This window comes from Crocodylus porosus, unplaced genomic scaffold (genome assembly GCF_001723895.1).
Source record: "Crocodylus porosus isolate Cpor-Errol unplaced genomic scaffold, CroPor_comp1, whole genome shotgun sequence".
Taxonomy (NCBI): Eukaryota; Metazoa; Chordata; order Crocodylia; family Crocodylidae; genus Crocodylus; species Crocodylus porosus.
This window is the reverse complement of record NW_017728933.1, coordinates 282,646-297,296: the sequence shown is the minus strand read 5'-3', so window position 1 is coordinate 297,296 and position 14,651 is coordinate 282,646. Positions and strand designations below refer to the sequence as shown.

The 14,651-nt window shown below is 42.0% G+C and overlaps 1 protein-coding gene across 2 annotated transcripts in view; it reads right to left on the bottom strand.

Moving 5' to 3' along the window:
- The window catches only part of GFPT1 (glutamine--fructose-6-phosphate transaminase 1), a 49,676-nt gene that overhangs the window by 14,092 nt on the left and 20,933 nt on the right, over positions 1-14,651 (bottom strand). Inside the window, exons 5-14 of one of the 2 annotated variants that reach the window (XM_019545931.1) lie at positions 13,345-13,403; positions 12,653-12,787; positions 11,331-11,392; positions 9,966-10,045; positions 9,126-9,179; positions 5,470-5,575; positions 4,049-4,212; positions 3,597-3,692; positions 3,166-3,263; positions 1,687-1,807 (exon numbers count right to left, since the gene is read on the bottom strand). In XM_019545931.1, the coding sequence (XP_019401476.1) occupies positions 1,687-1,807; positions 3,166-3,263; positions 3,597-3,692; positions 4,049-4,212; positions 5,470-5,575; positions 9,126-9,179; positions 9,966-10,045; positions 11,331-11,392; positions 12,653-12,787; positions 13,345-13,403 (975 nt within the window). The remainder of the gene's footprint in view (positions 1-1,686; positions 1,808-3,165; positions 3,264-3,596; positions 3,693-4,048; positions 4,213-5,469; positions 5,576-9,125; positions 9,180-9,965; positions 10,046-11,330; positions 11,393-12,652; positions 12,788-13,344; positions 13,404-14,651) is intronic. The other variant, XM_019545932.1, reaches the window with a different exon arrangement.

Genomic DNA, 14,651 nt, shown 5'->3' with positions numbered 1-14,651 from the left:
CCTAAAATGGAGCTAGTCTCAGTCCAGGACTGTTCTAACACTGGTCACATAACCTGGCTTGTGTGTGGCTCAAGTGTCTGGAAGCAACATTTAAAAAATGGCATCTCAGAAGCCTCAGCTGTGCCCTACATCAGAAGCAGCTTCTCAGTCAAGACATCATAGTTGAATACTTGGGGCTTTTTTCAAGAAAACAGATAAGAATGTCTAAACACTCCATCAGCCCTTCATGGCCTCCGAACAGGCCGATTCCTCAGAGCACAAAACTGCACTGATGCTCCGGTTCTGCTGCAAACATAGCAAAGCCCCAGAGACAGAGCTAGAAATAGAAGCTACTGAACATTTAGTATAGTGTTACGGGCACGCTTTAGTAAGTAATTCAGCTAAGGGAACATGCCTTTTTGTTCTATGCAAAGCTGACACATCATCAGGAGGCACTAAAACAAGAGTTTGCTGAGTATACTCTAGTTTCTTCTGTAACATCCTGGCGCACAGAAATCCCTAGCTAGGATTCACCTTTCTAGAGAAAATATTTTTAAAAGCAAAGATCTGGTGGTGAGAGCTTTGTTTGAGCTCAGTATTTAGTTAAATTTCCTGGAGCCTCGAGTGGAAGGCTACTGAACTTCTCCCAAGCAACAGCAACAATAGTTCAGATCCTAGATCCTAGTTCAGATACTGACTATTAGCAGGTTTAAAAGAAGATGGGACCTTGGAGTGTTCTTGTGAACAAGAACCATGCTAGAATATGGACAGCCTTGTTCTTGGAGGAAAGCAGCAGATTTAAAACTCAGGGGAAAGGCCTAGCCAATACATGCTAGAAGCTTTCTGACTATGTGACATTCCAAAGTAACAGGGGCGAGGCAAACTAATAAATTCTTACTAATTTTCATAACCAGAAAGCAATAACTGTGATACTTGTGATCAAAATAATGCTGTTATGGTGCTCAAAATAATTTACTTTCCCTGGTTTCTTTTCCCTAGACCACAGTGAAGGGACAGAAAGAAAAAAAGCTCTTTCCTTTTAAGATCTTCCTTTAATAATCAAAGCTGCATTAGCAGAAGGAAACAGCAAAACTAGATAAAAGCTTTAAAAAAAAGGGAAAACTGTTTCCCTGTATTACAAATATTAAAACAAGCCACTCATCTGATTTCAGGGTCATGAGACTCATTAAGAATAATACTTATTCTGTAGCTTAAGCATTTATCTTGGGCTTCATTCCAAGGTGTTGTTATGTTGGAAGTATAGCAATTTCTACAAACATTTAATTTCTGACCTAATGCCTGTGTATTTCAATAAGTTCAGGATGAGGCTTGGTATATGTTTATAGTTCTTCCTGAATTAGTGATAAGAAAATTTAAGAAATCTTTACTGAATTTGAGAGGCAAAGGGTGGTTTTATTTATCTTTGGTTTTATTATGCTGTGAAATAATTCTCCTTAGAGAAAGGCTCGAAGCCTTTTTTGCCACATGTTAAGACTTGGCTAGACAAAGTATGACTCCCATGCTGACAAAGATGGATCAAATGAGATTTAGTAAGTGTATGTCATTTCTCGGATCGCTGCGCCAATATCTTCACTGATGCACATAACAAGCAATATGAATAGCGGACAATAGTTTGACCTAATGGATTTAGGTTTTTAGAGTTACAGTAATAGCAGAAGGAGAGGTGAGGGGCAAGAGCACTCCTACCTGACTGGCTGATGAAAAAGCAAACATCATCTCTGAAGACTGGTGTGTTTCGGTCCAAAAAGTCACTGGCGAGTTCAACCATAACCGGCAGTTCAGTCAGTTCTTCCAGCACTTGCCGAGTCTGAAAGAGATGTCAGGAAGTTATTGCTTAAGTGCTGTGGAACATGTAAAGACCTTAGAATACAAAAGGAACCTTAAATTGTCAAGCACTGGAAAATGTTAGTCACAATATCACAATGGAGATTCATTAAAATATATCCTCAGGCCATTCAACAGACCTGGATTTGACATACACAGGATATGAAAGGCAATACGAAAGGCTACTCTGGTCATGACCTGGCAAAGAAATCCACAAGGCCAGAACCTTACACTCAACTGGAGTAATATTGATTCAATTAATTCAATTCAATATGGCTGGGGCATATTTACAGGAGCTGTTTGTCTGTGAGTTGGGTGAAAAGGATGTAAAGAACTTAACCAGGATAAATGCCGAAAGCCTTTTTTGAATGACTGAAGCACCCAAAACCTGCAGCCAGTATAAGGAAAACACATGAAACCCTATTTTGGTCTGAGGGGCTCTCTGATGGTGATCTGCATTTCCGTGAAACATGGAAGTTGCCAGATGAGAGTCAGCTTCATTTTCTAATTCATATGAAATAGTTAATGCAGCTGTGTGTTTAAAAAAAAAGAGAAAAGAAAAAGCACCCTGAAATGACCATAAAGCGTATCTGGGGAAAAAACTTCTAAGGACTCGTTTTATGAAACAATCCCGAGCTTCTGGGCTGCTAACTAACAACCCAACAGAGCTTGGACTAAAGCCATTACAGCTGCCCTGTGATCAGAACATGCCTCAAGAGAATACAGTTACATGTTGTTTGTACACAACCATGTTCCTGCAAACATTTATGAAATTGTGTGGCATGAAACAGAATTGTCATATTATATGTGGCATTTGGATGGATGTCTTTAATATATGCTGTTGTCAGAGCCTGCAAAAACCAAGGGGAAAAGTCAGACTTAGCCCAGGATGACCTTTAACTTTCTGTAGATGTGCTACAGTACTATGTTGTCACATGCCTTGACAATTTTCCCAGAAGAGAAGAGATTTTCTTGTCAAAAGTTTTCCAAAGGCTAAAACTTCCATAAGCAATTAAGTCCAGCTTTCAGAAACGATGTGTGCACTCTATTAAAGGACAACGTTTTGATGGGGTTTTGGTGCCTAAATATACAGATAGGCACATAGTGCAATTTTTGAAAGCTCCAAGGCACTTAAAGAAACTTCTAAAAAGTCCCACTAAGCACAACCTGGACTCACAGCCCTTTTTATTTAGACTCTTTTACCCTACATATCTTGAAACACCTGCCACTGGATAATGCACTTTTCCCCACTGCATCTGATGAGACCATAACTTGCTCAGGACACACATCATCAGCTAATTCAGCCAGTTTGGAAGGAAATGAATAAAGACAGCTACTTACTGCAACTCCAGCATGATAACTCGTCCCACAAGCGATTAGGATTAAACGTCTGCACCGCTGGATCTCCTTGATGTGATCCTTCAACCCACCCAAGTTCACTGTAACAGGTTAGCATGAAAAAAAGGAAAAAAAAATAAATAAAAAACGTTGAAATAGCAAAAGACAAATATAGCATGTGACTTTTCAGGGTCCTCAATGTTTCCTGGGTTCTCCAGGTAAAGAGAACCTTTTCTCTGCTAGGAAACCACATAAATAATAACCTGAGACAGCAAAGAGACTACCCCTCTCCTGTCACTGTTGTGGAAGGCCCATTTCAAGTAATGGCATTTCCTTTTACACACACTTATTTATCTAGTTCCTACCCCAGCAACGCTCATTTGGAGAGCACTAGACCTAGAACTGTAACAAACCCAACAAGTCTCTGTAATTACCAGTGTAGTCATCAAAGTTGACTCTGCCCCTCATGGTGTTGACAACAGATTCTGGTTGCTCAAAAATCTCTTTCTGCATAAATGAACTGAAGTTACCTAAAAGAAAGAAAGCAAGAAAGGAACAGTGGAAAGAAACTACATTATACCAGAACTGCAGTGAACACAGGAGCACATGAGAGCAAAGTAGAAAACATGCTTATTGCTCTAAAGGCCAGAAATGAAGAGCCTTTCACCCCTATATGGAACTGCAGATTTGGAAAGGTGTGAGATGCAAGTGTTTCCACTGATGGAGGTGAAACGCCCAACGTGACATTTTGTTTTTTTAGGGCACAGTCCAAGACAGACGGGAGAGAGACTCCTCAACCTGACAACTTATATCCCTCAGCTACTGGCGCCAGCTGACAGGGAGCAGTCCCCTACTGAACGTGGAGGAAAGGATCAAAAGACTTTACCCTTCATGATCTGCTGAAGTTCCATCTGCAGAGTCTGGACGGCTCGGCCAGGATGATCACCCGCCGTGCGTTTGATCCGGTGGATAGAAAGACGACCGTCCACCACAGCTGCTACATCATCATCTTCAAGGAAAATCACTCTGTTGCTGTGTTCAATAGGTGCACTGTAACAAGAACACACCACGTGCCATAGGTCACCGACTGCTTCACCGAGTAAAAAACAGTTACAGCTGACTTTGCAATCGACCGAGCAACTTCTGTATTCAATAAAGTTACTCATTTCGTTGGAATTTCTTTAAAAAAATAGAAACGGTGCAAGGAACATTTCCACACTGACAACAGAACAAGATTTCATCCCCTTGTCTCATTATTAATTTATGGTCTCCCTTTAAGACTGCTCTGTGCACATCTTAGACAAAGGATATTATGCTGCAGTCTGGTCTAAGCATTAAGAGGTAAAGAGTGGGACTTGGGAGACCTGAGTTCAATTCCTGGCTCTGCGGCCTGCTGAGAGATCCTGGGCAAGTCATTTCCCCTCCCTGTGCCATCTCTAAGAGGAAATTACATCAGAGATCTACTCATGAAAGGTATGACGAGTTGGACATTTATTGCTATGGGATTGTATATCCAGAATCAATTAACTTGGGGTATTTCAACACTAGGAAAATATGCAGTATTTGAACCAACAGCATTTTAAACCTGATTCTGCCCATAGTTTCAACAGTGAAAGCCACATTTAAATGCCTCACTCTGACCCTGGCCAAGTCACTTAGACTCTTCTTGTAAAAATGGGATGAACATACAGGGACACTGGAAACCTAAATGTTCAATGCTCTTCCAAACGCTCAGATGAAAGGAGCTGCAAGTCACCTCTGGTCACATTTACCTAAAACCTACTTCTGTTTGTTAACATCTGAAAGGCTGAAATTTCATTAGGGATACTGCAGAGGTATTTTTTAATCACTACACTTCCACCCTCCTGGGGATTAAAATGTGAGACCGGGCAGATAATGCTGGGAATTGCTTATGAACAAAAACTCCCGGAGAGCTGCACGACCCTCCTGATCGTTTCTGTGTCTGTTGACTTTTGAGTCAGCAGTCTCACAAGCTTCACATTACTCAACTCTGGAATTGTCAGCAGAGATTCTTGACTGAAAATAAGGCCATTCTAGGAAGGCAAGAAAGTCTTTAGCAGAAAGTCTGATTTCACCTATCTTTACCCCTGCTTCCCTCCCACCACCATCAAAAACTGAGAACACAATTCATCACCCAGCATGTGAAATTTACTATGTGTAAATCTTTTGAAAGCTGTTTCACAGGCCTACTGAGCAACTATTCCTAACGCAACACCTGAATCTCAGTTTACCTGCCAGGACCCTAAACTGAAATAGCATCACTTTTACTATGCTAAAGAATCTCACCTAGCATCAGAGGCAAAGTAATATTCCACCGCTTTCTCTTCCCCAGGGAAAGGACAGGTGGTACTGTCAATACGAGATGGGTTGCAGCTTCCCTTCTTGTCTTTACCTGCAAAGTATGAAGCATTCTGCATCACATATCCATAAAACAGAGAACACGCACTGCAACGTCAGCCTTAACCAAAGTCCCCAAGTCACAGTATCAGCATGAAGCCTTGTTTAGACGCTTTGCATTTTGGTTTAATGTCAGGCAGTTATGGTCAATTTAACACTGAAAGTAGGTTTTGCAAAAAGAGGATCACGTTCTCCTTTTCCAAGTCATGTATTGTTTGTTCATGTTCCTGTGTCCTTTCTCAGTTTGTTTGCATGGCATTTACAGCTTTTTGAATTAATGCTGTGCTTGACATTAAACATGCCACTGAAATGCAAAATTACAGAAAATGTCACTAACTAAAAAGAGTCTCTTCACAGTTCTGCTTTGGGAAGTAACTCTCACTGCCTTCTGAGCTCTTTCACACTTTGTGGGGCCCAGTATTTTTCCAGTCAACTAGGTTGAGTTAACACAACCGGAGCCAGCAAGGCCAGCCATACCTTGAGATGCATCTTCGGATGCATGACAAGCCGGTCCAGAGAGGTGATCCTCCCCCTCTACGCGACACTGGTCAGGCCGCAGCTGGAGTACTGCGTCCAGTATTGGGCACTGCACTTCAAAAAGGACGTAGCCAGCACGGAGAGGGTGCAGAGGAGGCCACCTGCTTGGTGAGAGGGCTGCAGGCCAGACCCTATGAGGAGAGATGGAGGGACCTGAACCTGTTCAGCCTCAGCAAGAGGAGGCTGAGGGGGGACCCGGTGGCTGCCTACACACTCCTCGGGGGAGATCAACAGCAAACAGGCAGAGCCCTTTTCTCCCCAGCACCACCTGGGGTGATGAGGATCAATGGTAATAAGCTGATGGAGAACAGGTTAAGGTTAGAGATCAGGAGGCAATAATTTTACAGTTAGGATGGCCAAATTCTGGAACCAACTTCCCAGGGAAGTGGTCCTCGCCCTACCTTGGGCAAAGTCAAGAAGAGGTTGGACGATCACCTGTCTGGGGTCTTGTGAACCCAGCATTCATTCCTGCCTGTGGCAGGGGGTCAGGCGAGATGATCTGTTCAGGTGACCCTAGCTACTATGAAACTATGAAACACCAACGCTTGTAAAAATTCTCCTGCTCAAATTCTTTCCTCCGTTATACCTGTATAATCATCCTGTTGACGCTCAACAGGTGAAGCCAAGAGCAAAATCTCTTTCATGGTCTATTTGCTGATCACAATTTATAAACGGAGGCAATGGACCACAGGAGTAATTGCTCTGTGCCCTTCATGACTGGCCAGGCTACTAATAATTTTGCCCTCACTTATACTGCTGGCAAACTTTACTAAGGCTGCACACCTCAGAAGATGTTATTTAGCTTGATCAAAAGAAGCATAAGCTTGAGTAAGCAGTGAGAGGCACATTATTTCACATTCACAGACTGCTGTGCTTCTATAACTACTTCAGGGATAATCTAAGTTTGTCAAGAAGTCTATAATTCCATTAAAATGTTCTCAAAAGTTTTTCAACCTTTTTTTTTTTTTGACCTTAGGACCTATTAGGAAGGACTATTAAACTGTAAAATAAATCTCCAAGACCAGTGCATGATATCTGTTGTTTAATATTTTAACTTGGTCAAAAGTATTAATGTAATGCCTGTGACAACTCAACCTTGGCGGAGGAATGATTTGATAGACTGTCTAAGCAAAACTCTTTAAAAAGAAGGGAAGTGTTACAAAAATAAAAATTTGAAAGTTTTTATCTTTCTTTTTTTGATACACCAGGAACTTGTTCTACGGGCCCAGCTGTTTCCTTGTGGTGATAAAAGCAGGAATTGTTTTTATAAAGAGAATATGTATTCCATCGATTCATTACAACAACTAGCATTTGCATGCATACTGCCATCTTTGGCTTTGGAGTTGTTTCCAAAAATCAGGACAAAAAAACCACTGCTTTCATGTTGATACTGATGAAAAATAAGGAAGCTCTACTAGACCAAGAGTTCAGAGCTCTTCATTTCATTTACCACGTTACCAAAGGACACAATCAGAGCAGGCAGAGGGTTAGTGATCCCACCGAGAAAACACCCATGTTAAATTCCAGCATGCAGATTCTTTTCCCCCAGGTACAACACTGACTGCATAATCTTTAGTAAGTGGCATTGCTTTCCACGAACCAACTCACCGAACACTACACAATCAGCACAATGTGTCATGGTCACCTGTAACTACAGGGTGCGCCTGCGTGCAAGAGAGCACTCACATAGCGTGTCTCAACTCATGCACTCGCAGCAAGCTTAAGAGCAAATTCATGCTATCGTGTACATTAAATAAAATCCATTCCATGCACTAGTGTAGTGAGTAGTGCACAAAAGGTCCTAGGGAACATTTTCAAAATACTAAAGGCAGGTGCATATGGCAAAGGATCTATGGGATCACTGATAGGATCACAGATTCCTATTTACCAAAATCTAAAATCAACTCAGAAGTTTTTCCTATTCAGCACGAAGAGTGAAGATATGGATAATTAAGAAATAAAAATGCAAACAAACAAGTACTTCCAGAACACTAAGGCAAGGTTGCTGACTGTATCCTGATACCAGAGCATGCTCTGTTTTGGCATTTTAAGTAGCTACTACTGTACTAAACAGTACTGGGTTCTGCAGAAAATGAGATCTGTCTATGCTTGTGTGAGTGAGGCTACATCTTGAATTGCTGGGAGTGGTGTTTCAGAGAACCAAAGTGGCACATGTTACCTGATGTTATGGCCTTGCTTAAAACCTCATTCCATTATCTATCTATGTTTCTTAGGGAGAGCATAAAATCTTACTGTAAACTAACAGAAGAGTTGCACTTCATGCCAAGGCTGTCAGCAAACATTATGAGGCATGAAATACTTTTAAATCCGAGTAAGTCAGCCACTTAGACTTTACTGCTTTTACTGAAATCATCTTATTTGTACAAGGATGGGAGGCAACTGAAATCACCTACTCCTTTAAGAGTCAAAATCACTAGCTGGTCCACAGTTACCTCCAAACCTTCAAAATCCACCAGTTCCACCAGACTGTCATGTTATTCAGTACTGAGGTCACTCCACACCCCAGTGTGATGTAGCTACTGCAAGCTAATAGCACACAGCTAAATTTAAAGCCACCTTCCTTTCCTCCCCATAATGGAGTAAGTATATTGTACTTCTAGATATGAAGTATACTGTAGTGTCCTAGATAACAAGACAAACCCTGGGTTGTCAGCAGCTGCAAGCGACTGTTCTTAGTGGAAATGGCCTCTTATGTGCATAGGACCCATAGCAGAATCTGGTTCTAGATGGTCCAGATAAGGTGCTGTAAGTGTTGTACGTGCACTCAGCATCATTGCATACTCAGAACTGGGAGAAATGGGAGGCTTTTTTATTATTATTATTTGTTGTGTTTTCTATGAAGAAATACTGATCCTCCTGTTTGTTTTATGGTGCTACATGGAAAGCAATAACCACGTATTAAAGAATCAATGCTGATTTCCCGTATTTACAATTCCTCCTTTAGGGAGCAAGAGGTTTTGTGTTAAAGGTATGTCTCTGATAGGCACCTTCCTCCTTTTTTATGGATATTCCATCAAAAGAATGATCCATAGATTGCACAGCTGAAAGTGTAATTGGAAAGAAAAATAACTTCAGACAACTGGTGAAAATAGTCAATATTACAGCGTAACAGTGTGCAACAAAAGAGAACTAGTCAGTTAGCTAATGTAAAGCAAGGAATCGGAGACAGAAGATTTATTATCAATTCAGCCTCTACATAATTGGAGACACAATCTTAAGGGAAAAATGCTGTCAGTCGTGACAGAATTGGAAATAAGGTCTGTTGCTGTATTCCCACATTCCTGTCACTGTGATACCCATGGGACTGATCCCTAAGTCTCTGGAAGTTGTTTCACTGACTTTAACAAGTGCCGGGTCAGACTCTTCCAGCATGAGGATAAGACAAAGGGTCTAGTTATTTGAGCATAAACCCCAGTTCTCACATTAAAAAGTGTGACTGTCAATCCGTGGGCATGCTGATAACACTGTGTAATATAAATGCTTCTTATTAGGAATAGATTACCTGCAAATGCACATCATCAAACCTTTGATCACAATCAAAAGAGATTTCTGCTAACACAATTTCTCATCTTCCCAACAGGGCACAGTAAAGTCAACTGAGGGATACAACACAGCACGTGGTTAAAAGAAAAATCTCTCCCTTGCTGCATTTCCTCCCTTTGAATGCATAGCTTATAGTTCAATGGTTCTTCCTCTCTGATAAGTTAATAAATCTGGAGTCACTTCCCTTATGTCAATGAGCTCACTCTGGATTTTGGCCAAGGTAAATGAGATCCGACACATGCCCTTGTTCCCGGGTGGTAAGAGGACCTGGCAGCTGTATTTACCTGTTCTGTACAGTATGGGGATGTGGTCGGTGGAGAGCTTGTGTTCACTTCGCACTCCAATCAGCAGGGGGCTTCCTCGTCTGCAAACAAACCATCAGGTTGAAGCTGGATGCACTGTCACTTGCAGCGCAAACACCTTAAATCTACAGGGATTTGTTTCTTTGGTCCAACACCCAAACTAAGATAAAGCAAACTGAATTCATCTCTCTCTAACTAAGCCATTGGCCAACCCCAGCCACAAGCTATATGGCAAGATTGGGATATTCATTCTCCCACAGCAAGTGGCTTCTGAGTTAAATCACTGCCACTCGTTCTGTACTGGTAGCCAGAAGAGTGACAAGTGAGTACAAAATGTATAAAATGTCATTACTATTCTCTTTTAGGAATGGTCCAGACATACATTTTCACACTGGCATAAGAGGTGCAAGACCAGGAGATGTGGCAACCCTTGTTTATGGCAAAATTAATGCAAAGGTGTTTAAAACAAAATCAAATAAAATGCCTCTGTAATTAAACTGATCATGCTAAGGGGGGCGGGGGGGAGAGGGAGGGACTGTCTCCTTTTCATACTCATGTTATCTCCCACCATGTTGTACAAGTTCTGCATAAGGATCTCAAAATATCAAATTCTCTCTCAAACAAGCTGAGGAAGTCCACACTCAAACCTGGGAAAAAGCACAGACTGTGTAGTGTCAAGGCATAATGTAAAAATTGAATGCTACAATTGGGCCAGACTCAGTGCGAGCATTGAAACAATACCGTGGTGGCCTGCGCTTGGGTGCTCAGGTTGGCATTTAGGAGGGTTATTTTCATTCCAATAAACCTGAGAACCAAGATGGCCCACCTTTATTAAACTAATGAAATTATTAGAAATTAAGAGAGAGGAGCCTTTCCAGTGCTTCAGAAGATGACATAAGTGATATTAAACTGCTTGCAACACACAACTCCTATTCCCCACCTACATACCCATTTTCTTTCCAGAGCCCACCTCAGTTGGCTGCCCGGTGGGATGGCCATTGCCCAGTGGGACGGCCACTGCAGCATATCTTGACAATCAATAGATGGGAGCTATTTCAGATTGGGTATAACCCAGCATAAATGAAACATGTGGATAATGAATCTGGCAGTTAAGGTCTTTTCAAAAGGTCTTCGGCAGGTGTTAGATTGGCATGAAGAGGTGAGGAGAGAAATTAATATGGATTCTTATATGGTACAAATACAACATCTTCCATTTTCACCAAAAGGGGAAGATTGACAATTAGGTCCGGAGCGTAAACACTCTCACCTATATAAAATGAGGGAACAGTAATTCAAATGGAAACACCAACTACTGAGAGAGAGACAGTTTACTGTAGCAATATTTACCTGGTGCCCACTGCTTGACCAGGATAATGGACACTTTTGAACACAAGGGCAAAAGCACCTTCCTGGGAAGAAGAGACACAGATATAAGCTATTGTACCATTCTGAATAATGTTTGTAGCATGATTCCCCAAATGCTGGCACACAGGCTGCACCCATACATGTAGCTAACAAACAAATCTTTGACACACGCAGTAGATTGTTGCCTGACACACAATGCGGAAGTCGCTGCTGATTCAGGTGCCCGTTGCTGAAACACAGTCCCTGAGTTGGCACATTAGCTTGCTTCTCAACCAGTCACTCTCAAAAACACATAAACAAAAAATCCTTCCAAGGGGATGCCCTCCACAGCTTAGCAGAGGACTGGTACAGAAGCTCTCAGGCTCTCAAGCCACAGTTTCAGCAAAGCAGTTGACAAATCATTGCTTTGCTTGACAAGCCTCTGTCCAGCTGTCATTCACTGGAACACACAGCATCCCCACCAAGAGTTGCAGGGAAGGGTCTATAGCCCCAGGGTATATTACACTGTCTTCTATTACCAGGATTAGTAAAATTATTTGTCTCCAGAAAAACTTAGGAGCAGGAGGAAGCAAACAACAGGTACTGTTTCTATGCCCATAAGATGCATAATCATAAGTCAAAGACTCAGAAATTAAGGCCAAGAGGCTAGTACCTAAACAAGGCTTTTCAAGGATATTCCCACAAGGGACAAACATCTGCCCCACTACTAGGTTTGCATACCCAGCCAGCTTCAGACCCAGACTTAGGAAATGGGTTAAGCAAATCTGAATTTTATTTATGTCCTACTGGTACCTGCCTTAACCAAGGTCTTGGACTGTGACTTACTGAGGAAGCCTGCATAATAAAGAGTATAGATACCTGCTGGGGAGAGCTACTCTATACTTCTGCTCTTCCCACAACCCACACCTGACCTATTGAACCAGCTGCTGCAAAGTATTACTGTGGCCAAGAGTTGGGCAACATTAAGTGTTTACATGAATCATACCCACGAGCTACATTAGACAGGATGAAACTAAGGAATATACACGCTTGTGCTTCAGGCCAAGAGGTAAACACCAATTGTTTGAAATTAGAAAGAAATGTCTCTTGAAAACAGAACAGGCTGACCCTAATTTTCCATTGTGAGATTTCTTCCACTACTCACTGAAGAGTGCAGAACAGAGACAAAAGTCCATAAAGCAGAAGCCACACAGCAGACTGGCCACTGTCTGATTCAGTACTGTTAGGCTTGCTGTTCTTATTTTGAAATGTTTTAACACAGTTCTTAATTTTCGCGTTTATTTTTTTAATAATCAGTATATTACCAGTTGCTGGATCACTCTCTCCACCAGTGTTGTGAAGCTGATGTCATCGCTTTCACGGTTGTCATACATGTACTTTACAAGCTTGGCAATGCTTTCCGTGTCAGTCTCAGATTCAAAATCATACCCTTTGCTTTCCTGGAAGTGAAACAAAACAAGCACCAAGTTAATGACTGGGATAACTATATTGCCAGGAAACTGCCTTAGCTACATACCAGAACCCGACTGTGCTATGTGCTGCACACAGAAGAAATATTCTCCATCCCAAAGATGTTACAATCTAACTGGATAATAGGAGACAGACAGGGAAATACAAGAAAACAAACACAGTGGCCCCAGGAGACTTCTCAGAAAAGAAGAGTTCCAGGGAGGTATTTGGAGGAGGAAAAGGAGGTAGTTTTGTGCAACTCCCTCAAACATTAGAGGCACCATCAAAGAAAGCAAAGAGATGGGTGCTCAAGAATTAAACAAGTAGGAAATGGCCACTGGCAGGCCTGGTCCCAACAGCAATTAGGTCTTGCGCTGCATAAACCTGTTAATATGCACCATTAGCTTCAATGGCTCTCATCCTACAGAAGCAAGACTTTCACCACCTCATTCAAGGACCTGGAAGTTCAACAAGCTCATCTGTACACCAGTATAAGTGCCATTGCCACTTCCTCTCAGGACGAATGCACAGGGTTAGTTTTACTAACCAAAAATTTTCTCAGGTCTTTGTAGTTGGTTATGATGCCATTGTGGATAACGATGAACTCTAGAAAACAGAGATAAGACCAATGGTCAGTCGCAAGGCACAATGGAGTGTTAAAAACGCGGCATATCAAAGTTACTTCAGCAAGCCTACTTCCACAGACTCACACGCCCACCGTACCAGAGAATGGCTCCTGTACCACGCTGCAGTGGCTGTGCACAGAACACTGACTCAGTGGACTGGAGGCACTACTTTCCATTACCATGCAAGAGACTCGAGTTTTATCCCAGATTATAACCCCTGTTCTGGGTCAAACAGTTGAATTCAACACCACACCTGAAATGAATACATACACAGAGTGGCTTGCTCAGAGCCCAGAATAAAACCCAACAGTCTTTATCCCCAGTCCTGTGCCCTGTTCACTGGAGCTGTTGCCATTCCATTGCATAACCGTTTACAAGCAAAAAATTACAAATAAAGCTCCCCCATATAAGCTATTTATTTAAAAGCCAATTATTTGCTTTTTAAAGCCCTGTATTTAAATGTACTTTGCATTTAACGAAATGCATGCACCAATTCCCCTCAGCAATGTCTTTCTAGTATCATTTAGTCAGTGTGTGCGTAATCACTGAGCCACACAATAATGGCCTCAGTGGCCATGTGCACATCCAGTAGTCCACCACTGAACTTAGCGGGCAGTCATCGACAATGCGACACAGACTGTAGGGTTTTGCCACACTACGGTCTGGATTGTCATGAAGACCCCAACAGCGGAGGCTGGCTGCACAGAGATCTTGGCCTGTCCATAACCTATTCAGCAAGACTCACTGACAGCATGGCAGGTTGAAGCCAGGTGTGCAGATCTGTGATAAGGAACTCATTTCGTGGCAAAGTTGTGTCCAATATCATTTTGTGTCCAATACAAAAGGGAGGGTTTCCTGATGTAAAAGAACAGAACCTGGGCCATCCTACCCATGTAGCATTTTCCCAGATGATTGTGCGTGCTGATGACATTTTCCCCTGGAGGATGTCGCTGCGTTTAGTAGTCACCATTTTTCAAGTCAACTGTCCTATTTTTTTTTTTCTTTTCCAAACAGTTTGATTCTAATTGTTCAAAGGAAAAAAAGTTTCCCCAAAAAAGTACATTGAGCAAATACATTTAACCCATCTAAACAATGCACAGAACAGCCTTATTTATATAGTTCCATAGTTTCTAGGGTCGGAAGGGACCTGAACAGATCATCTAGTCCAACCCCCTGCCATGGCAGGAAAGAGTACTGGGGTCAAACGACCCCAGCAAGATGTTCATCT